This window comes from Chelonia mydas, chromosome 1, assembly GCF_015237465.2.
Source record: "Chelonia mydas isolate rCheMyd1 chromosome 1, rCheMyd1.pri.v2, whole genome shotgun sequence".
NCBI lineage: Eukaryota > Metazoa > Chordata > Testudines > Cheloniidae > Chelonia > Chelonia mydas.
In genome coordinates this window covers 163,054,625-163,079,053 of record NC_057849.1, presented here as the reverse complement: position 1 = coordinate 163,079,053, position 24,429 = coordinate 163,054,625, and the positions used below count along the sequence as shown (strand labels likewise).

Sequence of the window (24,429 nt, the reverse complement as noted above, 5' to 3'; positions counted from 1 at the left end):
CAAGGAGCTATGTCTAACACTACTAAATCTAATAGCAAAATGTGTTAGTAATGTGTATCCTGATAAACAAAGTAGCTAAAATATTTATCTTTGAGACAGATTGGCATGGCAATACAATTTAAACTTGACTAAAAGCACTCACATAAAGCAAATACTTAAAATATGATTAATCATGAACAACAGCTATCTAGGCCTTCCCACTAATTGAAAGACAACCTACAGGAAAAAGAATGAACTGCAGCAAACCTATTTATACACATGATGCAGCAAAAGTTTTACTATTTAAATCAATTTTATACTAATTAATTTGGGGGGGGGGGGCCAACGTGGGGACCGAAATGAGTTAAGATAATAAATATATAAGAGGAAGTAGTGTATGAGATATTGATCTTAACAACGCAAAAAGTTAGTTCTGTTGTATGTAATAAAAAAGGTTGGAATAACTTGGAGAAAGAAGGACCACAAACAGTAGATACTGTGAAATGCAAATTGTTTAAATGGGCAAATGTAGAAATCAAGAATGTAAAAAAAGAGATGACTTCCATGTATTACATAAGCATTGTGTCCTGTAATGTTTCTATAACTAAAATTAATTGGTGGCAGAGGTATGGAGGAAGGAGATACTTTGGGACCTAGGGCGGAATAGAGGAAAGATGTTTGTGTCTCTTTATGTAGAAAAGATCCACTGTCTCCTTTGCTGCCTTAAGAAGCAGAGTCTGGGACCTGAACACAACTCCTCTCTTACCTTCCAATACAGACCACCACCACTGGGACATCAAACTAGCTCTCACCCACTTTTCAGTCTCCTTCCACTAATTTAGAATTAATTAGATGCTTGAAAATAAAGTGTTTATCCTTCTGATGTTGCCTTTTTTCATTTGGCATATATTGCTATTTCTTCCTGTTTGTCTAATGGAACTTAAATTAACATGCCTGTTGGTCTACCTTTGTGGATGGTGATGTATTTAACCTATTTTTCTAAGTTTCCAGGCGCCAAGGTGTGTAAGTTAAATTTTCTGGAAACAATCATAACAGTAGTAGTAAAGAGACAAAATCAACTTGAAAAATTAGAAGAATTTGCGTTTCAAGCACTATATCTATCCTTAAATCCCACTGACAATTTCTGTGGTTTTATCATCACACTTTTTTTCATCTCCTGTTGCTGTGTGAAAGACTCGCATGAACAGAGGGAAATGATTGACTATATACAAATTGCTGTCACATGCACATAGAAAAAAAAAAGCTGAAAAAAAGCCTTAGGTAATACTTGTAGTATTACTAGTTAATAAAAAATAGTGATAGAGCTGTGGATGTTTAAATGCTCAGTATCCCATTAAGTAAATATTAAAAATACTATAAAAACACTTACCTTTTTGATAAACTTCTCTACTATCTGGACTACATGCTTGTAGAGCTGGAAAAGAGATATGTGATCTATTTAATCATGATCTGATTTATAGTGATGTATGATTTCAGAGGTATTTAAATTATTTGTACATATTAACAATTAGGAAAACAAATATATTCTAGTACGTGATGCACTTCATATCTCAAACATTCCTTTAAAAGTTTGCATGAAGAAAACTGACCTTGCCATTGGAAGCATCTCACATACATTAAATGAAGGCAGTACTATTGTGACAACTACTTTTTCCTTTTTAAATTTTTTTGTTAATTTTGATGCAATGGGATGTAATTGCATGCTACAACATTTTGATTTTATCAGATACAAATCATGACAAGACTGCAAACCATAGCATCAGAAAATGTCCTTTTCTTAAAAGCAAGTTTGTGTTACAGTTTTGCAGAGATACTTGCAGCATAACTCAAGATAAAGAATGTTCATTCACTTTCCTTTGGAAAAAAACCTCCAAAAACAAACAAACAAAAAAAGAAATCTTCACCATGCTATAAAATTTTAGAGATCAAGTAAAAGATATGCATTTTTTAGAAATCAAGTACAATCCAAAAATAATGCTACTAGTATTGTCTGAATTTGTGCTCTATTTCCGTTTTTCTTTACCTTAATAGCTTTAATGGCAGCTTTAGTAATGAGAATCATCTTTGCTCGGGAGATAGGAGGTTTCATCTCCATGAGTGAAAAGAGCTAAACAGAGAAAATAAATATTAAAAAAAATTCTGAAGGAAGCAAGCAAGTCAGTCAACATAACAGTCAATGCAGGTTCTTGGCAACTGTCATGCAACCAAGCTCGTGTTATAACAAGGCCTAAAATCAAGAGATTAGCCACTTCAACAATGCAATTACTGACTTGAAAGCCAATGTCTGAAGTTGTACAATCAATGTCAGGTTTTCGGGTTTTTTTTAAAGCCCCATCCATGGATTTAGCAGCTGTTGTCAGAAGATTTCATGTGTCTGACTTACCAGTTATGAAACTAGGAACACATTAATTCCCAAATTCTAAACTATTTAATGGAAACAATCTGAAACCAAGGGAATAAACTGTAGTTTGACTTAAAGTTAATTAACCTGATCAGCAGCAGTTTGAGCTTGATCTTGCAGTTTATACTTCTACACAGCTCTTGAGTCCAAAAAATGTTTTCCCATGAGCACAAATTTTTAACCATTGAGACCATCACAAACCAATATCCTATCTCCTATTCATCTTGTTACAAATAGGTATAGCAGCGTACATACTAAATACCTCTGTTTAACATTCTTGCAATAATAAGGGTGAGATACTACCACAGAAACTAAGTGCATCAATTGCTTTGGAAATTTTCATACACTGAACTACTCTTCATGCTAATATTACCCAGAGGGGAAGTTATTTATAAGTTCCTCCGAAATCAGAGCCAAGATTTTCGAAAGTAACTAGTGACTTTGGATGACCAATTGAGGCATCTCGAGAGCCTTATTTACAGGATTAACTAATTTCTTCAAATATAATCTAAGCACAACATTTCTGTTTTAACTACTGTACATTAAAAGTTGTCAGTGTTATTCTATTAACACCACCATTCAAGACAAAAAAAGGCCTGACTGTTAATTTTCTTTAAATATCTATTTTAAAATTAATTTTAACTGTAATGGGTTTGTAAATTCTAAGAAAATTCATTAGCACCCAAAACGTTCTGTAAATTTGGGGAAGATACACTGTATTCCCCGTGCATAATAAAGCAGGGATTCAAACTGCTAAAAGTACAAAATCAACTCAACCTTAAAATGTGGATCCACAACTGGCATCTCTATAATTTAACAGCACCTGATGTGTGAAAGGTTAAAAACTTAATGGAACCATTTTCTCCTAGAGTCAAGGAATTTAACAAACATACACAGAGTCCTCTACCTCTTTAAGGTGATGAGCATTACCCTGAAAGGCAGAGTAGTATTATCTCAATTTTGTATAGAGGGAAATTTATAAACCCAGATTAAGCCTGGGTCTACACTACAAACTTACATCAGTATAGCTATATTGCTCAGAGGTGTGGAAAATCCACACCCCTGAGCAACACAGTTCTACCAATCTAACTCACAGCATAGACAGTTCCTATGTTGATGGACGAGCTACCATTGATACAGCTACTGCCTCCCGGGGAGCTGAAATACCTACGCCGATGGGAGAAGCTCTCCTGTTGGTGTAGGTAGATATCTTCAATAAGCGCTGCAGCTGTGTCACTACAGCGCTGTAAGCGTAGACAAGCCCTAAGGGACTTGAACAAGACTATAAAGCAAGTAAGAGATCCAGGAGAGGAAGTTCAAGCATCTTCTCTCCTTGTGCTGTTTCACCCCTTCTGTGTCAACTCCTCCCCAACCCTCACCTCACCCACCACCTAATCACAGTAGAATTCTCCAACTGCCGACACAACAGTACTTTAGTAGTCTGGGGAAGTCGATGTCTGAAGACAGTGAAGCCCTAGAGACAACCACTGTTCAGGTGGGTAAAAACAGGTGCAGAAGAGAGAAGAGAAACAACCAACAGTTACTTCACACCAGCACTAAACTGTGCTGCTTTTGCTATATAACTATACTGAAGTCTAGATACACATACAACATCTATGTCACAATAAGCTATTTCACCTCAAAGAATAACTCACTAGAAGGACTATACCATCTTAAGAGATGGCAGGCCCTGATACACTTTCTATTTTCTACTTAGCACTTCTGACAGCACATGGCTGATCCAAAAGATCCTTCCCTCCCGCCTATCCTCCTCTCCCAGGCCCCACTGCAATAAATAAATAATAATAATAATAAAAAAAATCATGGTACTGAGTCTCAGAGTCCAGGTCAGCTGGCTCAGGCTTGTGGGGTTAAAAACAGTAGTGTAGATGTTTGGGCTTGCTGGAACCCAGGCTCTCAGATCTTCCTCCTCGTGAGGTCTCAGAGCTCAAGCTCCAGCCCAAGCCTGAACATCTACACTGCAATTTTACAGCCCCACAGCCTGAGCCAACCAATACAGGCTGTGCCATGTGTCTTATACTGGAGCACAGACATACACTTTGAGGAAATGCCACTCTTGCTCCCCCTCCAACCTAAGAATAGGTGCACCACCACTTTCTGTCCTCCCCCTTTTAGCTCCTGCCCTGTGTCATTAAGTCCATTTCTAGATCTCCCAGTCTATTAAAATGAATGTTTGCTGCTCCTTCCCTACACTGCCCTTGCTATTTAAAAGGCATGTTTACAGTATCCCAGAGTTCAGACTAAGGGGATATGAATATCAGAGCACACCAAAGTGCTGCACTTAACTCCCCCATCTGTACGCAAACTTATACTGTCTTGAGGTTGGATGTCCAAACTCAGAGCCTGCAAGTTCACATCTGCAGCATCCACACAGAGGAATTATAGCACAGCACTCTGGTGTGCCCTGCTAGTCACATCCGCTTAGTCTGAACTATGTGGCAATGAAGACAGGCCCTTAAGTTGCTGCTTACTATGGCAACAGTATGAAATTGACATGATTTCTGTAATCAAAAAACCTGCAAGTCTCAAAATATCCTATACACATGGGAGAGTTCAAGGTAAAAAATACAGCTATATTTAAAAAAGAAAGAAAATAAATGAGCTATTATACAAATGATTCTATTCCTCAGGGCTGTGTAATACAGGAATCAGGACCTAGGAAATATCAGTTAAAAAGGCCTGATATCAGGATCATCATCTCCAATAAGAACCCATTAGACAAACACAACAAAGGAACAAGGAGAATTCTCTTTTGGACAGTTTAATCCAAAATAGAATTGTAGCCACCATATTAGCCCTTTTTTCTAGTATAATTGTTAAAGTCTGAGATCCCGGTAAGATGTTTAATAGCCCTGATTTAAGAGGCTGACAGATTTCTCCTCTCTTTCCAATTACTGAGGGAAAGAAAAAACAAAAGTAAATAGGTTTAGTTAAATAACTAACAAAATTATAGACTAAATACTTGCAGGCACAAAAAACAACTACCAAGCTTTCAGCATAGCTACCAAAACAAAAAAACCCAACATTGTCAGTAACTAAATACAGGAAGAACAAACAAGTACATGTTTGTTTCCTTAACTACTTTCTGGACTAGGAATCTATTTTCTTTCAACAGTATCTTCCTTCAGGAGCTAGTAGAAGAGCCAGCCACCACATACAGCTGTTGAATCCATTCTCTCTGTGTTATCATCAACCCTTTGAGCCAGATAATTTTTAACCCAGGAGTTTGGATGACCCTTCCACACATGGCAAATTCCAGCTCCAGATTGTTGGTTTGAAATGTTGACTGGTTAAAGCCAGATACACTCCAAGCGAGCATCCATCTCTGGCTGCCGGGAAGGATTAGTATGGCTAACTAAACATTTCATGTCACCTGCTAGTTAGCGTCACACAATGAATATGTTCCTTCCCTTTATTATTTTGAAGCTCATTCTCTTTTTTGCGAAATTATTACACATTCCTTCTTTGAAGTCACTGTCAGGTGAACAAAGAGAATGCCAACACTAATTCTCCTGAATTTTAACATGAAAATATTGAAAGAAAGTAACCATTAGCATGGAGATTTCTAAACTGTGATCCTCACACCTGCCCTTCCTGGTATAACACTAAGAGCAGATTCTACTCCCTTGAGGCAGCTGTGGCCGGGAGGCTGACAGAAGGAAAAAAAAAAGGAGTACAAGGAGCCAGTGTTGTTTCAAGGAGCCACCTCTTTCTTCCCACAGACCAAGGAGGAGTTGTTCCAGCCGAGAAAGCAACCAGCCTCCCATCATGAGTGCAAAAGAAGTCTGTATCAAGACACTGTCCTCAGGAACAGCGATTATTTCAGGAGTGTAATAAAAAAACAAAGAACAAAGAACTCTGGGAGTGCAGAAGGTAGCCATGGACCCAAGAGGAAGCAGGAGCCAGTACCAAAGATCAGGAGACTGCTTCTAGAGACTGATGTGATACAGCTAGGAACCAGAGAAGGATCCAAGAAGCAGGCAAGCACACAGCGGGTAGGAAGTGGGAAACCAAATATGAAGCAGTATATGAAGTAGGAGTTGGTAACAAGGGGCCATTATCTGAGAAGCAAGAGAAGCAGGAATTGAGGCCTAGTAAAATAATCCATGAGAAAGAAAGAAAAATGAAGAAGGGCCTTGAGAAAAGCAGGGCTGGGCAGAGGACTTGGGAATACTGCCTGTGTTGCTGCGGACAGCACGTCCCAAGCCACAACAGCACGAACAGAGTGAAAGTGATGAGGACACCAAAAGCAATATTCCCAAAGGGGATTCTGAAAGTGCATACATGGGGAAAGTTGGGGTGGAAAGATATGGATCAAATTTAAATGCAAGTCTAAATTAATGAAGACAAGCTATTTAAAAAAAAAAAACTGCACTTACAATTTGTAACTAGCCATTGGGATGGAATAAACTAAAATCTGTTTCCTTCCCTAATAATTTTCACATACCCCATTAAAATAAACATGGTGATTTGCAATTTTAGAGTTCATTGTGATTGCTAAACTGTGGAAGTTAAATAAAAATGTGGCAAAACCACGTTTTAAAGGAAAAAAAATCAAATTGTGTGTTTACCAACCTTGTTAGTATCCCTTTAAATTTGTTTTGGAGCAAAATCTCACTGTTACAACACAGATGTGTTACAGTAAGGTTTATGTCCTTTCCATATATGTGAGTGGGAATGTCCCACTAGACTTTGGATCTTTTGTTATATAAGTTGAACCCAAATCAGGGTACATGCAGAAAAGCTATATTGTCACAAATCAGTAGAGAAGAGCATTATTCCAATAAAATTACCTACAAAAAATGTCAAATTTCTCAATTTGAAAAGTGTCTTAAAAATTCAACATCTTAATCAGTTTAAGAAACAGCACTTGGATAACCACGTAAAAACTTCAGTTTTTATTTTTATGGCAATGCATATTTGATACAATTAGCCAAAAAGACATCACTTTAAAGCTTTAGAGAGTACAGCAACTCCTCACTTAACGTTGTAGTTATGTTCCTGAAAAATGCGACTTTAAGCGAAACGATGTTAAGTGAATCCAATTTCCCCAAAAGAATTAATGTAAATGGGGGGGGTTATGTTCCAGGGAAATTTTTTTTTTGCCAGACAAGACTATATATTTATATACATATACACACACACACACACACAATAAGTTTTAAACAAACAATTTAATACTGTACACAGCAATGATGGCTTGGTTGAGGTGGAGGAGTCAGAGGGTGGGATATTTCCCAGGGAATGCCTTTCTGCTAAATGATGAACTAGCAATTGGCTGAGGCCTCATGGGGTTAACTCGTTGTTAATGTAGCCTCACACTCTAAAAGGCAGCAGGAATGGAGGGAGGGGAGATAGCATGGTCGACAGAGACAGAGTGTGTGTGTGATGCACATTTCCCCTTTAAGTATGCTGACCCACTCTTAAGTACACTGCCTTGTTAAGTTAATCAGCAAGCTGAGACCACAGCTGCAGCCAGAAAGCTCCCTCCGTCCTGAGCCCTGTCCTGTGTCCCCCTGCTCTATGGAGATGGGGTAAGCAGGGTGCAGGACCAAGGGGGAGGGGGACACCCTGACATTACCCCCCTCCCCGCCACCCCCACACAGCAAGCAGGAGGCTCGGGGAGCAGCTCCAAGGCAGAGGGCAGGAGCAGCACATGGCAGTGGGGGGAGGGACAGCTGAACTGCCGGCAATTGATAGCCTGCTGGGCAACTGCTGTACAGGGAACTTGGGGGAGTGCGGAGCTGACAGGGGGGCTGCTGGTCCACCCTGGTTCCAAGCCCCCACCATCTAGCTCCAACAGGCTGCTCTTCCTGCAGTGGACAAAGCAGGCGGCTGCCAAACAACGTTATAAGGGAGCATTGCACAACTTTAAACAAGCATGTTCCCTAATTGATCAGCAACGTAACAACGAAACAACTTAACCGGGACGACTTTAAGTGAGGAGTTACTGTACTTTAAATTGACTACCTCAGAACAGGGATCTTTCCCTACAATCCTCTCCCCCAGGCAACTGTACCTAAAACAGTAGATTTTCCTCCTTCCTCACTCTGCAGTGGAACCAATCATATTCTATGTGGATCACACTTTAGGTTTCATAGCTGTTTCCCAACCCCATCCACAGCTACTGACCTCATAGACTAAAGAAATGAGAGGTGGAGCCAAATTCTCCTCTCAGCATGTTTGCTTGGAGCCACAGATACTCAGTTTGGCAAATCAAAGCCACACTAGAATTAAGTTGAGGCACTGGGGAGGGAACTGAGTAACAAAAAAATACCCCCGTCATCTAGGATGTTGGAGGGAAAAAAAAGGTCAAGGTGAAGACAGAAGTAAAATGAAGCTACTTTATTTTCAAAGGGATATTGTCAGCCTGAAGACCATGGAGGATTGAGGTATTATACACCGGCTCCTGAATTCTGCTGATTTCAGTGTGTTTAAAATATATGAGGAGTACTTGTGGCACCTTAGAGACTAACAAATTTATTTGGGCATAAGCTTTCGTGGGCTAAAGCCCACTTCATCAGATGCATGCAGTGGAAAATACAGTAGGAAGAGAGATATATACAGAGAACATGAAAAAATGGGTGTTGCCATACCAACTCTAATGAGACTAATCAATTAAGGTGGGCTATTATTATTAGAACTAGGAAGAATCAGAACCATTAATGTGGAACATTGCTCTCACCAGCAGGCGGGCAGTACGGGCTGCTGCTGGGGGGAGGGATGGTGGGTGGAGAGACTGCTCAAGCTGCTGTCTGAACTTAAAGAGACAGCATACCAACACACCCACTTTGTTTCTGTCTCTTCCCCCAACACACCCACCCACCTTCAGTTGAAAAGCAGCTCACAATCTAGTAGGATGCCCATAGAAACATGACTGAGAACCCTGCATTATGTGACGCTGTACCTGCCCCATAAGGCATTGCAAACCCTTCCCAAAGCACCCTGTGGCCAGCTGCACAGTGGGATAGCTACCCACAAAGCACTGCTCTCTGTGATGATGCAAAAGCGATGCTAGCGAACAGGGGAGTTTGAGAGAGGGTGAAGGAGATCCCCCTGCTGAACGAACAAGGTGTGAGTGCTAACCTTGGAGTGAGTGAGTTTGTTTGGCTGTGTGTGTTTTTCTTTTTCTTTCAGGTTATTTCAGTTACATGGTCAACTGGGTCAAATGAGATTGTGTGTTTGGGGACAGTTTGAGCCTTTGTTCCCTTAAGCATCCTTGATCAGCCTTGTAATCACCCTCCCTCTATATGATTAACGAGGAGGTAGGGCTGACGTTGGAGGGAAGGCCTTAAAAGCCAGAGGCTAAGCGACCAAGGGGAGAGAGGGAGTCATAATATAATCATTATGGTTAGGAAGGGCCGCGTCGCCAGTGCCAACACTGCTCCTGTCTCTTCCACCTGTGCCTGTATCCAGACAGAGAACCTAACCATGCATGCCTCTACCCAGATCCTGGTGTGGATTTTCAGACTGTGGCCTGCATTTCCCACTCTCAGAAAGCCAGGCTGGGGGGACCATCCAGTGTGAGAGGTGCCTGCTGGTGGAATCTCTCAGCAAGCAGGTGGAAGAGCTACAGGAGGTGGGTAGGCTGAGCATCCGTGCATATGAGGAATTCATTGACAGTATTCATATGGAGACTTCCAAGGCTGGAGTCGCTATCTAGCTAGCGAGGACTGATGTCATGCCACCAGGGGAGGAGGATAAGGCTCTGGTACAGGGAGGACACTGGCTACTGGTTACTTCTGGCAGCAGGCAGTGCTCCACTCCTACTCCCAACCCACCCACTATAGTGATGGAGAACCCTTATGCTGCCCTGGCAACGAGTGATGAGGAATCACCTCCAAAGGTTGAAGAGGAGAAGCCATGTACCCCCAAGGCTGGGAGGATCACATGGCATCCCAGGAGATATGCTGCCTGCCAGGGGCCCGTATCAGAGATGTTATGGAGGGATTGTCCAGGATCATCCAGCCCTCCGACTACTACCCCATGCTGCTACTCCTTGTGGGCACTAATGATACTGCGAGGTATGACCCTCAGCAGATCAGAAGTGACTACAGGGCTCTGGGAGTAAGGGTGAGGGAGTTGGGACCGCAGGTGGTGTTCTCTCCAGTCCTTCCAGTCAAGGGTAGGGGCCTCAGCAGAGACAGATGCATCCTGGAGGTGAATGCCTAGCTGCAAGGATGGTGTCGCCAGGAGGGCTTCAGCTTCCTTGACCACGGGATGCTGTTCCAGGAAGAAGGACTGCTAAGCAGAGATGGGGTCCACCTATCGAAGAAGAGAAGAGCATATTTGGCTACAGACTGGCTAACATAGTGAGGAGGGCTTTAAACTAGGTTCAAAAGGGGCAGGTGACCAAAGCCCACAAGTAAGTCAAAAACATGGAGACCTGAGAGAAGGGTCAGAATGGGGGGAGCATGGGCTGTTAAAACATAAATAAGGGAGAGACAAGACAGAAAGGGGAGGGGGGAAATCAAATCAGTTATCTTAGATGTCTGTATACTAATGTGAGAAGTATGGGGAATAAGCAGGAAGAACTCGAAATGCTAGTAAATAAACACAACTATGACATAGCTGGCATCCTGGAGACTTGGTGGGATAGTACTCATGCCTGGAATATTGGTATAGAAGGATACAGCTTACTCAGGAAGAACAGGCAGGAGAAAAAGGGAGGAGGTGTTGCCTTATGTATTAAAAAATGTATACACTTGGACTGAGGTTGAGATAGAAATAGGAGACAGACGTGCTGAAAGTCTCTGGGTAAGGATAAAAGGGGTAAAAAACAAGGGTGCTGTCATGGTAGGGGTCTACGAGAGACCACCAAACTAGAAAGAAGAGGTGGATGATGCTTTTCTTAAACAGCTAACAAAATCATCCAAAGCACAGGACTTGGTGATGGAGGACTTCAACTACCCAGACATCTGTTGGGAAAACAACATAGCAGGCCACAGATTATCCAACAAGTTCTTGGAATGTATTGGAAACAATTTTTTATTTCAGAAGGTGAAGAAAGCTACTGGGGGGAGGGTGTTCTAGATTTGATTTTGACAAATAGGGAGGAACTGGTTGAGAATTTGAAAGTGGAAGGCAACTTAGATGAGAGTGATCATGAAATGGTAGAGTTCATGATTCTAAGGAATGGTAGGAGGGAGAAGAGCACAATAAAGACAATGGATTTCAAGAACACAGACTTTCACAAACTCAGGGAGCTGGTAGATAAAATCCCATGGGAAGCAAGTCTAAGAGCAAAAACAACCGAAGACGCTGGTAGTTTTTCAAAGAGACATTATTAAGGGCACAAGAGCAAACTATCCCACTGCACAGGAAAAATAGGAAGTATGGCAAGAGACCAACCTGGCTTAACCAGGAGATCTTCAATGATCTAAAACTCAAAAGAGTCCTACAAAAAGTGGAAACTTGGTCAAATTACAAAGAATGAATATAACAAACACCACAAGTATGTAGGGACAAAATCAGAAAAGCCAACACACACAAAGAGATCAAACTAGGTAGGGAATAAAAGGAAACAAGAAAATATTCTACAAATACATTAGAAGCAAGAGGAAGACCAAGGACCAGAAGACCAGAGTAGGCCTGTTACTCAATGAGGGGGGAAAAGACAAAAACAGAAAATGTGGAAATGGCAGAGGTCCTTAATTACTTCTTTCTTTCGGTTTTCAGCAAGAAGGTTGGTGGTGATTGGACGTCTAACATAGTAAATGCCAGTGAAAATGAGGTAGGATCAGAGTCTAAAATAGGGAAAGAACAAGTCAAAAATTAGGTAGACAAGTTAGATGTCTTCAGATCACCAGGGCCTGATGAAATGCATCCTAGAATACTCAAGGAGCCGACTGAGGAGATATCTGAGCCATTCGCAATTATCTTTGAAAAGTCATGGAAGACGTGAGACATTCCAGAAGACTGAAAAAGGGCAAATATAGTGCCCATCCATAAAAAGGGAAATAAGGACAACCCGGGGAATTACAGACCAGTCAGCTTAACTTCTGTACCTGGAAAGATAATGAAGCAAATAATTAAGCAATCAATTTGCAAACATCTAGAAGATAATAAGATAACAGTCAGCATAGATTTGTCAAGAACAAATTGTGTCAAACCAACCTGATAGCTTTCTTTGACAGCTTAACAAGCCTCGTAGATGGGGGAAGCGGTAGATGGGGTATATCTTGACTTTAGTAAGGCTTTCGATACTGTCTTACATGACCTTCTCATAAACAAACTAAGGAAATACAACCTAGATAGAGCTACTATAAGGTGGGTGCATAACTGGTTGGAAAATCGTTCCCAGGGAGTAGTTATCAATGGTTCACGGTCATACTGGAAGGGCATAACAAGTGGGGTCCCGCAGGGATCAGTTCTGGGTCCGGTTCTGTTCAATATCTTCATCGATGATTTAGATAATGGCACAGAAAGTACACTTACAAAGTCTGTAGACGATACCAAGCTGGGAGGGATTGCAAGTGCCTTGGAGGACAGGATTAAAACTCAAAATGACCTGGACGAATTGGAGAAATGGTCTGAAGAAAACAGCATGAAATTCAGTAAGGAAAAATGCAAAGTATTCCACTTAAGAAGGAACAATCAGTTGCACACATAAAAATGGGAAATGACTGCCTAGGAAGGAGTACTGCGGAAAGGGATCTGGGGTTCATAGTGGATCACAAGCAAAATGAGTCAACAGTAATGCTGTTGCAAAAAAAAGCAAACATCATTCTGGGATGTATTAATAGGAGTACTGTAAGCAAGACACGAGAAGTAATTCTTCCACTCTACTCTGCGCTGATTAGGCATCAACTGGAGTATTGTGTCCAGTTCTGGGCACCACATTTCAAGAAAGATGTGGACAAATTGGAGTAGGTCCAGAGAAGAGCAACAAAAATGATTAAAGGTCTAGAAAACGTAACCTATGAGGAAAGATTGAAAAAACTGGGTTTGTTTAGTCTGGAGAAGAGAAGACTGAGAGGGAACATGTTAACAGTTTTCAAGTACATAAAAAGGTTGTTACAAGGAGGACGGAGAAAAATTGTTCTTTTTAACCTCTGGATAGGACAAGCAGCAATGGGCTTAAATTGCAGCAAGGGCAGTTTGGGTTGGACATTAGAAAAAACTTCCTGTCAGAATGGTTAAGCACTGGAATAAATTGCCTAGGGAGACTGTAGAATCTCCATCATTGGGGATTTTAAAGAGCGGCTTGGACAAACACCAGTAAGGGATGGTCTAGATCAGGGATCAGCCAGGACAGTTTGTTTACCTGCGGACGCTACAATGGCAGCCAGTGATTCCCGCAGTCCCCACTGTCATGGAACAGTGAACCGTGGCCAGTGGGAGCTGCAGGTAAACAAATGGTCCCGGCTCGCTGGCGGATCTGCCTGATAGCCATGTGCCAAAGGTTGCTGATCCCTGGTCTAGATAATACTTGGCCCTGCCATGAGTGCAGGGGACTGGACTAGATGACCTCTCAAGGTCCCTTCCAGTTCTATGATTCTAAGAGCTGCTAGTGTGGATGTGCTCTGCCGACATAAGGAGCATAGTGTGGACAAGCGACAGCGGTTTAATTAAAGCGGCATAACTTTTGTTGACAATTCTGCAGTGTAGACAAGGCCTTAAACACCAGCAGCTGGCCTTTGTCAACAGGATATTGCCTTTGAACCCTCCACCCCCACTTTGATATTCACTACTGGCTACTAAGTTTCTGGTGATTTTTTTCAAGACTTGTTTAGGGCCAAGAGAAAACAGTCCAACATATAGATATCTTCAGCAGACTATCAAAGAATGTTCCTAAATGAGTCTAAGTTTTCCAACAAACATGCTGAAAAAAATTTCTCCAAAAGCAGGTCTTCCATAGTCCATGTATACTGCCACTTACCCACAAATTCCAAATCACCTTCTCTAGCACAAAGAAGTTTTATTTTAAGGCAACTCATGAAGGACATATAATGAAGCAGACTTTGAAAGCGGTCTTCCCCACACAGACGAGTACATCAACTACAACCGAATATCAAAGAGCAAGGAAGTGGGGGGCAATTCCAGAAACAATGATAAAGCTAGTCCACTTTTTTTATATTTTGACAAGGAACAACAGAGGTAGAAATACCAAATATCCCCATATGAAGTTAGGGCAAAGGATAGTGGTAAACAATGAACGTTTTTAAACTGAAGTCTGCAAAAACAAGAAAAAAAAAATATTTTGGGCTGGGCATGATCTTTAAAAAATACAAGTACCACATATATCTATATCTTCTGGGAAATACCAAATGTGAGAAATATACATTTTGCAATACTATTGAACAGAACCCTGTTCAGGTTCAGTAGCTTCCACCCATATTAAATACCATGGCACACAAACATGAAGCTGTGAAGGTTTGCAAACTGCTTTAAGGAGCTCAAACAATTACCCACTTTTCAGAAAAAGAGATCTGTGTCTGATGTGACAAGTCTCAAACTTCTGAGTTAATAGTTCTTCACATCAACATCAGTTACTTAATTGGCCAACAGCAAATGCTGAAAACTGGGCATCTGGCATTAAGCTCTTGTCTACACTATGGGGTTAGGTCGAATTTAGCTGCGTTAGGTCGATTTTAAAATGACTGCATCTACACAACCAACCCCGTTCCGTCGACCTAAAGGGCTCTTAAAATCGACTTCTGTACTCCTCCCCGGTGAGAGGAGTAGCACTAAAATCAACCTTGCTGGATCGAATTTGGGGTACTGCAGACGCAATTCAACAGCATTGGCCTCCCGGAGCTGTCCCAGAGTGCTCCAATGTGACCGCTCTGGACAGCACTTTGAACTCTGATGCACTAGCCAGGTACACACGAAATTCTGAATTTCATTTCCTGTTTGGTCAGCGTGGCGAGCTCAGCAGCAGAGGTGACCATGCAGTCCCCCCAGAATAGCAAACGAGCCCCAGCATGGACCAAAAGGGAGACACTGGATCCGAGTGCTGTACGGGGAGAAGAATTTGTGCAGGCCAAACTCTAATCAAAAAGAAGAAATACAAACATATATGCCAAAATCGCACACGGCATGGTGGACAGAGGCTACAACAGGGACACACAGCAGTGTCGCATGAAAGTTAAGGAGCTCAGACAAGCCTACCAAAAGACAAAGGAAGCAAATGGTTGCTCCAGGTCAGAGCCCCATACATGACACTTCTATGATCAGCTGCATGGCATTCTTGGGGGGGGACCCTACCACTACCCCACCACTGTCCATGGACACCTGCAAGGGGGAGTCTCACGCAACAGGGAGGAGGATTTTGTGGATGAGGAGGAGCAGCAGGCAAGTGGTGAATCCGTTCTCCCCAGCAGCCAGGACCTTTTCATCACCCTGGAGCCAATATCCTCCCAAGGCGGGATCCCCAACCCTCAAGCCAGAGAAGGCAGCTCTGGTGAGTGCACATTTTTAACTACAGTACAGGGTTTAAAAACAATAGTGTTTAATGTCTGATTTGCCCTGAAGAATTGGGATGCATTCACAGCCAGTACAGCTACTGGAAAAGTCTGTTAACGTGCCTGGGGTGGAGCTGCAATCCTCCAGGGACATCTCCATGAAGCTCTCCTGGAGGTACTCTGAAAGCCTTTGCAAAAGGTTTCTGGGGAGGGCTGTCTTATTTCATCCTGCACAGAAGGACACTTTACCACGCCAAGCCAGTAGCAAGTAGTCTGGAATCACTGCAGCACAAAGCATGGCAGCGAATGGTCCTGGGTTTTGGTCGCATTCAAGCAACATTTGGTCTATACCTTTCTCTGTTAGCCTCAGGAGAATGAGATCACTCATGGTCACCTGGTTGAAATAGGGGAATTTTTGTAAGGGAACAGTAAAAGGACTCTGTTCATGCTGGGTTTTTTGCACTTGGCTAAAAGGGATCATCCTGGAGAATCGGCAGGGGGGAGGGGTGAAGGGCTCATCTCAGAGAATAGCCACGCGGCAGCTGGGGGGAGGTATGTGCTGCATATGCACCTGAAAACCGCAACCCCTCCTTTTAAATGTGAAGCCCAACCAGCATTGCTTGCTATAGGAAAGGATGGCGCTGCAGTCTGAAACCATTCCCACATGTTATGAAGGCGTAAGAAGCCAACCACGCGTACCAAAAGGCTTACCATGGCTGCCTGGAAACCGAATTCTGTTGCCCAGCCACGTGTGATGTGTCACCATACAGGCAGGCGCTCAACATAAAACACAAAATGCGACCTTGTAGCTAAAGCACATGTGCTGTCTGCTACGAATTGCCTGATTCACTGTGAAAGAGTCTCCCTTTTGTTCTCAGAAATGTATCATCTTAAATTTTACTCTCCCTTTTTATCTCCCCCCAGGTGCAAATGTTTCTATGCTCCCCCTATCATCTCTGTCCGAGGTTATCGCAGATTAGAAGGTGAAAAAAACACAGTCACAATGACATGTTTTCCGAGCTCATGCAGATCTCCCGCACTGATAGGGCACAGCTTAATACATGGAGGCATTCAGTGGCAGAGGCCAAGAAAGCATTAAGTGAGCGCAAAGAGCAGAGGCAGGAGGCGATGCTGAGGCTAATGGGGGAGCAAACGGACATGATGAAGCGTCTGTTGGAGCTGGAGGAAAGCCAACAAGAGCACAGCCCCCGACTGCATCCATTGTATAACTGACTGCCCTCCTCCCCAAGTTCCATATACTCCTCACCCAGACACCCAAGAACACGGGGGGGGGAGGAGCCACGGGAGACTTCGGGCACCTAGCCACTCCCCTCCAGAGGATGGCCCAAGCAACAGAAGGCTATCATTCAAACAATTTTTATTTGTAGTGTGGCTACAATAAGCAAGGTGGCCCTGTCCTTCCCTCCTCCTGCACCCCACTCCACCCGGGCTACCGTCAGTTCTCACTTTTTTTTTTTTTAATTAATAAAGAAAGAATGCATGGTTTCAAAACAATAGTTACTTTATTTCCTTTGCAGCTGTGATCGAAGGGGGGGAGGGTGGTTGGCTTACAGGCAATTAAAATCAACAAAGGGGCAGGTCTGTAGCAAGGAGAAACACACTCAACTGTCACACTGTAGCCTGGCCTGTCATGAAACTGGTTTTCAAAGCCTCTCTGATGTACAGCGTGCCTGGCTGTGCTCTTCTAATCGCCCTGGTGTCTGGCTGCTCAAAATCGGCTGCCAGGTGATTTGCTTCAACCTCCCACCTTGCCATAAAAGTCTCCCCCTTACTCTCATAGATATTATGGAGCACATAGAAAGCAGCAATAACAATGGGAATGCTGGTTGCGCTGAGGTCTAACCTAGTCAGCAAACAGCGCCAGCGAACTTTTAAATGTCCAAAGGCACATTCTACCACCATTCTGCACTTGCTCAGGCTATAGTTGAATTGCTCCTTTCTACTGTCCAGACTGCCTGTGTATGGCTTCATGAGCCATGGGAGCAAGGGGTAGGCTGGGTCCCCAAGGATAACTATTGGCATTTCAACATCTCCAATGGTAATTTTCTGGTCTGGGAAGTAAGTCCCTTCTTGCAACTGCTCGAACAGCCCAGAGTTCCTAAAGATGCGAACGTCATGCACCTTTCCTGGCCATCCCACGTTGATGTCAGTGAAACATCCCTTGTGATCCACCAGTGCTTGCACACCACTGAGAAGTACCCCTTGCGGTTTACGTATTGGTTGGCAAGGTGATCCGGAGCCAAGATGGGGATATGCGTTCCGTCTATTGCCCCACCACAGTTAGGGAACCCCATTGCAGCAAAGCCATCTACTAGGACCTGCACATTTCCTAGAGTCACTACCCTTGATAGCAGATCATCAGTGATTGCACTGGCTACTTGGATCACAGCAGTCCCTACAGTAGACTTGCCCACTCCAAACTGATTCCCGACTGATCGGTAGCAGTCAGGCGTTGCAAGCTTCCACAGGGCTATCGCCACTCACTTCTCGACTGTCAGGGCAGCTCTTATCTTGGTATTCCTGTGCTTGAGGGAGGGGGAAAGCAACTCACAAAGTTCAAGGAAAGTGGCCTTACACATGCGAAAGTTTCGCAGCCACTGTGACTCATCCCATACCTGCAACGCTATGTGGTCCCACCAGTCTGTGCTTGTTTGCCGGGCCCAGAATCGGCGTTCCACTGTATCAACAACCCCACTGTTGCCATGATGTCCCAATTGCCACAGCCCGTGCTTTCAGGAACATCTGTGTCTATGTCCTCAACACAATGATCCTCGTGCTGGCATCTCCTAGCCCGGTTCTGCACATACTCCAGGATAATGTGCGAGGTGTTTACAATGCTCACAACAGCAGCGGTGAGCTGAGCGGGCTCCATGCTTGCTGGGGTATGGCATCTGCACGGGTAACTCAGGAAAAAAGGCGCAAAACGATTGTCTGCCGTTGCTTTCACAGAGGGAGGGAAGGGCGACTGACGACATGTACCCAAAACCACCCGCAACAATGTTTTTGCCCCATCAGGCATTGGGAGGTTAACCCAGAACGCCAACGGGCAGTGGAGACTGCGGGAACTGTGGGATAGCTAGCCACGGTATTGAGGACCCACTCTGCAACTTAATGCGCTTAGTGGGGACATAAACAATAGACTGTATAAAATCAATTTCTAAAAATCGACTTTTATAAAATCGACCTAATTTCGTAGTGTAGACATATCCTAAGACTAAGAAGAGTGTCCTTCTACATACACAGCCAGGGCCTGACTTTCAGAGGAACTGAGCACACACAACTCCACTGAAGCCAAAAAGCAATATAGGCGTTGAGCACCTCTGAAAAATCTTTACCTTTAGTAATAAAAATCAACCTACTACATTACATCTTATCAGGTGCTGAGACATTAAAGAAAGTATGTGTTCCTATACAGTACTATGCTGTTGCTTTCTTGACTGCTTGCATAGTCTTGTTCTAAACATATAAATAAGAAGTCTTCATAAAAATTAGCACATAAGGAATCCAAGAACAGATTTTTTTCTACAAGTGTGTTGAATACATCTGAATTACAGTTAGAAATATTTTACAATGACAAAATTATAGGTTATTCAAATACAATTTTAGGTATCTGCTCATATGCCTATGCAAAATTAACTCAGTATTTGCAGGAAGGGATGGAGGAGGAAGGAAAGAAAGAAGAAAATAACAAAATATTTATGCTAACAAAGTACCAGTAATACTATTGGATTATCAGACTGAGAAGGTCTAGCTAGAGACAAACATAAAAAATGAATGGGTCCAGAGTCTACCTGCCACAAATCCCCAGAGCTACTGAGAAAAGAGAAATGTTGGAATTCCTACAAAATTTCTGCCCTTGGGCTGTGGCTCAGAGGATCCATCATTAGTATCAGCCTCTGATATGTGAGCTGTGAAGCTTAGCAACTACTAGCTGCTGCCAAGGGTAAGAGACCATCATAAACTGATTCTTTGGAAGATGAAGCCACAGTCTAATCTGTCCAGAGGTAAACCAAGGGCAGTCTAGCATACATGAGACATAGTCCACTAAAGTATTCCTGCTGACTAGAAGGATAAACTTACAAAGTTAGGAGTTCATTTGGGGCAAACATCTTTATAAACACTTTCAAATGGAAATGAAAAAGTATGTGGGAGACTATTTAGTTTTGGTCTGAGCTACTTAGTTCAGTAGCTCAAAACCTGAAACATTATCTGCCTCCTAAGATCAATTTATTAATTTATTTCTCCCTTCGTAAGACTCCTACTCTCCTTGAAGGTTGCTTCTCTTCACTTCCCCATTTTTTACTTCTGCTAGCCTCTGACAGGATTCTCAACCTTTCTTGTTCTCTATCTCTTGTTCAGAGGGAAATGGGATCCTTCAGGATCACACTGATACTGCTCCTTCAGTTGCTCTGCAGTTGCCACTAAAGCAATGCAAAGCACCTTCCTTACCCCTATGGATGAATTTACTGCTGAAATAATTTCAGTCCTGGTAATACAGTAAATGAAGGACCAAGCTGAATCCAAAATTCTGATGTACTGCAACTACCATACCCTTCGAACTGTGCACATATATTCTACTCCTCTTCCCATACACCCCTCTCCCCTCAATGTACATTGCTGCTCCTGCTTATGCACTCAGAATAACCCGTACGGCTATCTGGAGAGTAGCACCAGCATGATCCCAGGCTATGCCTATACAGTGCCATAATACAGGACTATAGGGCCATGAACGGCAGAGTGCACCAGAGTTGCGCTCTAACTGCACCATGTGGATGCTACTGCCGCAAACTAAAAGGTATCTAGGTCACATTAATGACAGGTTTCAGAGTAGCAGCCATGTTAGTCTGTATTCGCAAAAAGAAAAGGAGTACTTGTGGCACCTTAGAGACTAACCAATTTATTTGAGCATAAGCTTTTGTGAGCTACAGCTCACTTCATCGGAGCTTATGCTCAAATAAATTGGTTAGTCTCTAAGGTGCCACAAGTACTCCTTTTCTTTTAGGTCACATTAAGATACTCTTTGGTGTACTCTGCAATTCACACCCCTATAGTCTGCACTGAGATGCAGTGTAGACAAACCCCTAGTCTGTTTCACTCTATTGCCCCTGCAGACATGGGAAACATGCTTTCTGCAGGAGCAACAAAGGCATGAGCTTCAATTGCCTTGTGAACCAAAATGGCCAGGAGAGAGGAACAGCAATGTTAGTCTTTCGTCCTAGCATTAGATTGGCAACTGTGCCTCTCCTGCTCTTCCATACATATAAAATAACTAGGACTGCATCAGTTTCCATAAACCACTGCACTAGCTGGGGAAATACTGTGCAGGATCTCTCAGAGAATTCTCTTACTATGGACTTGGGGGAACAGAACACAAGAAACCCACGTTTCTGTACCAAGTTTAAAACCTTGAACGCAGACATAAATCACTGACAAAAACTTTGTCAATGTGGAACTAAGGTTGCCTGGTGGTATATCATGCCTGTTCAGCAAGTCCAAGTTCAGCAAAACAAACTTCTAAACCAGAAAATAAAGCAATAAGGTACTTCAAACTCAAACTTTTCAAAAGTGGGAAACACAGAGTTTAGGCACACACCTATGTAACCTGAACTCTGCTCTCTCTGAGCGATGCCCCAATATGCCCATAACACATTCATGCATTCTCTTTTGCACGGTACCTAACAGGAGCTACCTACGTCTGCTCTACATTTAGACACAGCCTACCCCACAGAAAGAACACTTCATCTGCTAAAATCTATAACCTCTTCACCCTTATACACAAGATGCCATCTAACATTCCTTTCATTAAGCCCACAGATCACACTCATCTCCCATCAGCCCGTGCCCTGCTACTGACAGAACATACATGACTCAATACTGAAAGGAGGAATATTGGATCTCTCAGGGTATACATGCATCTCTCTCCTTTGCACTGACACCCTACTATGAGGGCACAGCCCTCCAGATCCTCATATCACAATCACAGCTCTTCCAAACTACTCCAATTAATCCCTCCACCATTCAGTACAGCTACACCTAACACAGTGAATGCAGCTGAAATGCATACAGATAGTTCCCAGTACCTACTGCCAGCACAAAGGAGGGGAGAGTTAAAGTTGTGTTGGTGTATTCCTTACTTACATCCTGCTTTTCAGAAGTCTGAGTTTGAAATACTTGGTTTTCACATGTTTGAGTTTTACTGAACTTTACCTTCTTGAAAGGAACAATATATCACTGGGCAATCTTAACTAAGTTAATTGAGTTTTTTGCCAGTGAATTTTCTAATTTTTTTCAACAGAAAGAAAAACAGACAGATGTGTCATTGCTAAGAGTTGATGGTCATTTAGGCAATTGTATTTATCATGTAGGTTTTCTGTGGGGATGCTACTGTGGCCAGGTAAAGATAGTACCTAGTTCTTACATGGCACTTTTCATCAGTAAATCTCAACACCACTTTACCAAGTAGGGTAATGTCATTATCCCCATTGTACAGATGGGGAAACTGACACACAGAGAAATGACATGACTTGGCCAACATCACCCAGCAGGCCCAGTGACAAAACTGGGAACAAAGCCTAGATTCTCTGAGTCTCAGACTCCAGTCCCCTCTTTTCATCACACCTCACAGTTGATATGTGATTCCTAAGGCCCCACCCCCTACCACTTTGTTATTGTGGAATGGGAATAATAGTCATGCTCTAAAAAGTTTGGAGTGTGTAACTGCTAAAAGGGCCAGTGAAAGAAGTCTTGCATGTTATTTGCCCCCCAAAGTTGAGTTTTATTACATAGTGGTTACAGTAACCTTAAGGACCTGTGAGAAAATTGATGTGTGTCGGGGGCGGAGATGGATAACACCCCTGCAACATATACCCCCTCCACCATTTCCAGCTCACCCTCCGCTTGTTATCCCATCGAGCCATTAGAACTTCAGACCCCAATTTGATTCACTATCTCCACCTCACACCCCCATGAAGCACAGGAAAAGTCAAGCCAATGCAAGTACATATGTGGATTTTATAGCACTCAAACAATCATCTCAATCTTAATTGTAAAGCATCGATACGCCGCACCTCCCCAACCCTAAACCCTCACTCTTGCTGTGCCACCTACCTCCATGTCACCACTCCCAGTGTCTGACCCCCTGCCACCCTCAATGCAGCTCCAAACCCCTCTTCCCTATCCCTCCCACTCCTCCGCTCCCAAACCCCACTACCATCCCAGTAAGCATTTGCATGCATAATTTATTTTCTGGTTCAATACATTTTGCCAAACACACCTGACAGACACACTTTAGCAACAGGCCTACAACCTTTTTCAGATTTTTGCTCTAGGTCAGACTTGAACTCACATAGCTGGGTGTAGGTCTGGCTCAATGGCTACTGCATATCCGCTTTAGCTACCCAGCTGTAGTGAAAACTTGCCAGCCAGTAAGCCTGAATGTTAGGCATGTGCCTAACTAGAGAGCTGAACTCTCTTGCTACTGTTTTCAGTTTGCTCCCCTCAAGGAGCAGTAGATGCCCTGCAATAGCTGAAGTACATGTCCTGCAATGGAGACCATTTTGGGCACGATCAGTTCCCTGACTCTGAACAAAAATATGTTGGCATACTCCATCAACCTTAAGAAAAGCTGTTTGTTTGTTTGTTTGTTTTTTTGGGGGGGGGGGGAGGGGAGGGGAAGGGATTGTATCTCAGTATCCCCCATGATCAAATTACCCCAAATCTGGATCACTTACTCTACTCTGTATCACCACAAAGCAAACCATATTACAAGGCAATCCAAGTAACCATGTGGATTTTAGAGCATTTAGAAGAGTCAGGCTTTAAACAGAAAACTGTTCTAACCTTAATTATAGCAGAACTAGCATTATGCTATAATATTGCTCTCTTCATGTAAGGAAATAATGCTAGCTGATAACAGGTGAGTGACTAGGTAAAAGATTGGGAGAAAAAGATAGAGGTATACTGACACTGCAAAATGAGATCTGTCATTAGTATAAGATTGCTATGCTAGATCAAAAATTCAATTGTCTGGTCAACTGCCCATGCATCAATAATAAAGAACTGAGCTACAGTTGTAGACAAAGACGAAATGCCCACCCGAATATCCATTCTCTTCATTTTTGGGGGGTGTTACTGACTTTGGGTACAGTGTCTTTATCACCACCCTAAGTCACATGTAGAAGTGAGTGATGACACCGCTTGGTTCTTAACATAATCATAAAATTATAACCATGCACAATTATCAGTCTGTTGGCTCTTATATTACTTCCATTGGCAAAGCTGAACACAGAAGCTTAGGCCAAGTCTACACTAAAAAGTCAGGTCGACCCAGCTACGTCACTCGGAGTGACATAATTAAGCCGACTTAACTCCCTGTGTAGACAGTGCTAGGTCAATGGAAGAATTCTTCCATCAATCTAGTGCTGCTTCTTGGAGAGGTGGATTAACTACAGCGACAAAAGAACCTCTCCTGTTGGTGTAGCACGTGTCTACTCTGAAGTGCTACAGCAGTGCCACTGCAGCATTTCTAGTGCAGACATAGCCTTATTGTGCAGAGGCCTATAATAAGCACTACCGGTCCCT

The 24,429-nt window shown here is 42.9% G+C and overlaps 1 protein-coding gene across 2 annotated transcripts in view; it reads right to left on the bottom strand.

The window, feature by feature from the left end:
• The window catches only part of SCAF4 (SR-related CTD associated factor 4), an 81,088-nt gene that overhangs the window by 53,594 nt on the left and 3,065 nt on the right, over positions 1–24,429 (bottom strand). For both annotated transcript variants that reach the window (XM_037905235.2, XM_037905228.2), the window contains exons 2-3: positions 2,024–2,107; positions 1,370–1,414 (exon numbers count right to left, since the gene is read on the bottom strand). In XM_037905235.2, coding sequence (XP_037761163.1) covers positions 1,370–1,414; positions 2,024–2,107 — 129 coding nt within the window. The remainder of the gene's footprint in view (positions 1–1,369; positions 1,415–2,023; positions 2,108–24,429) is intronic.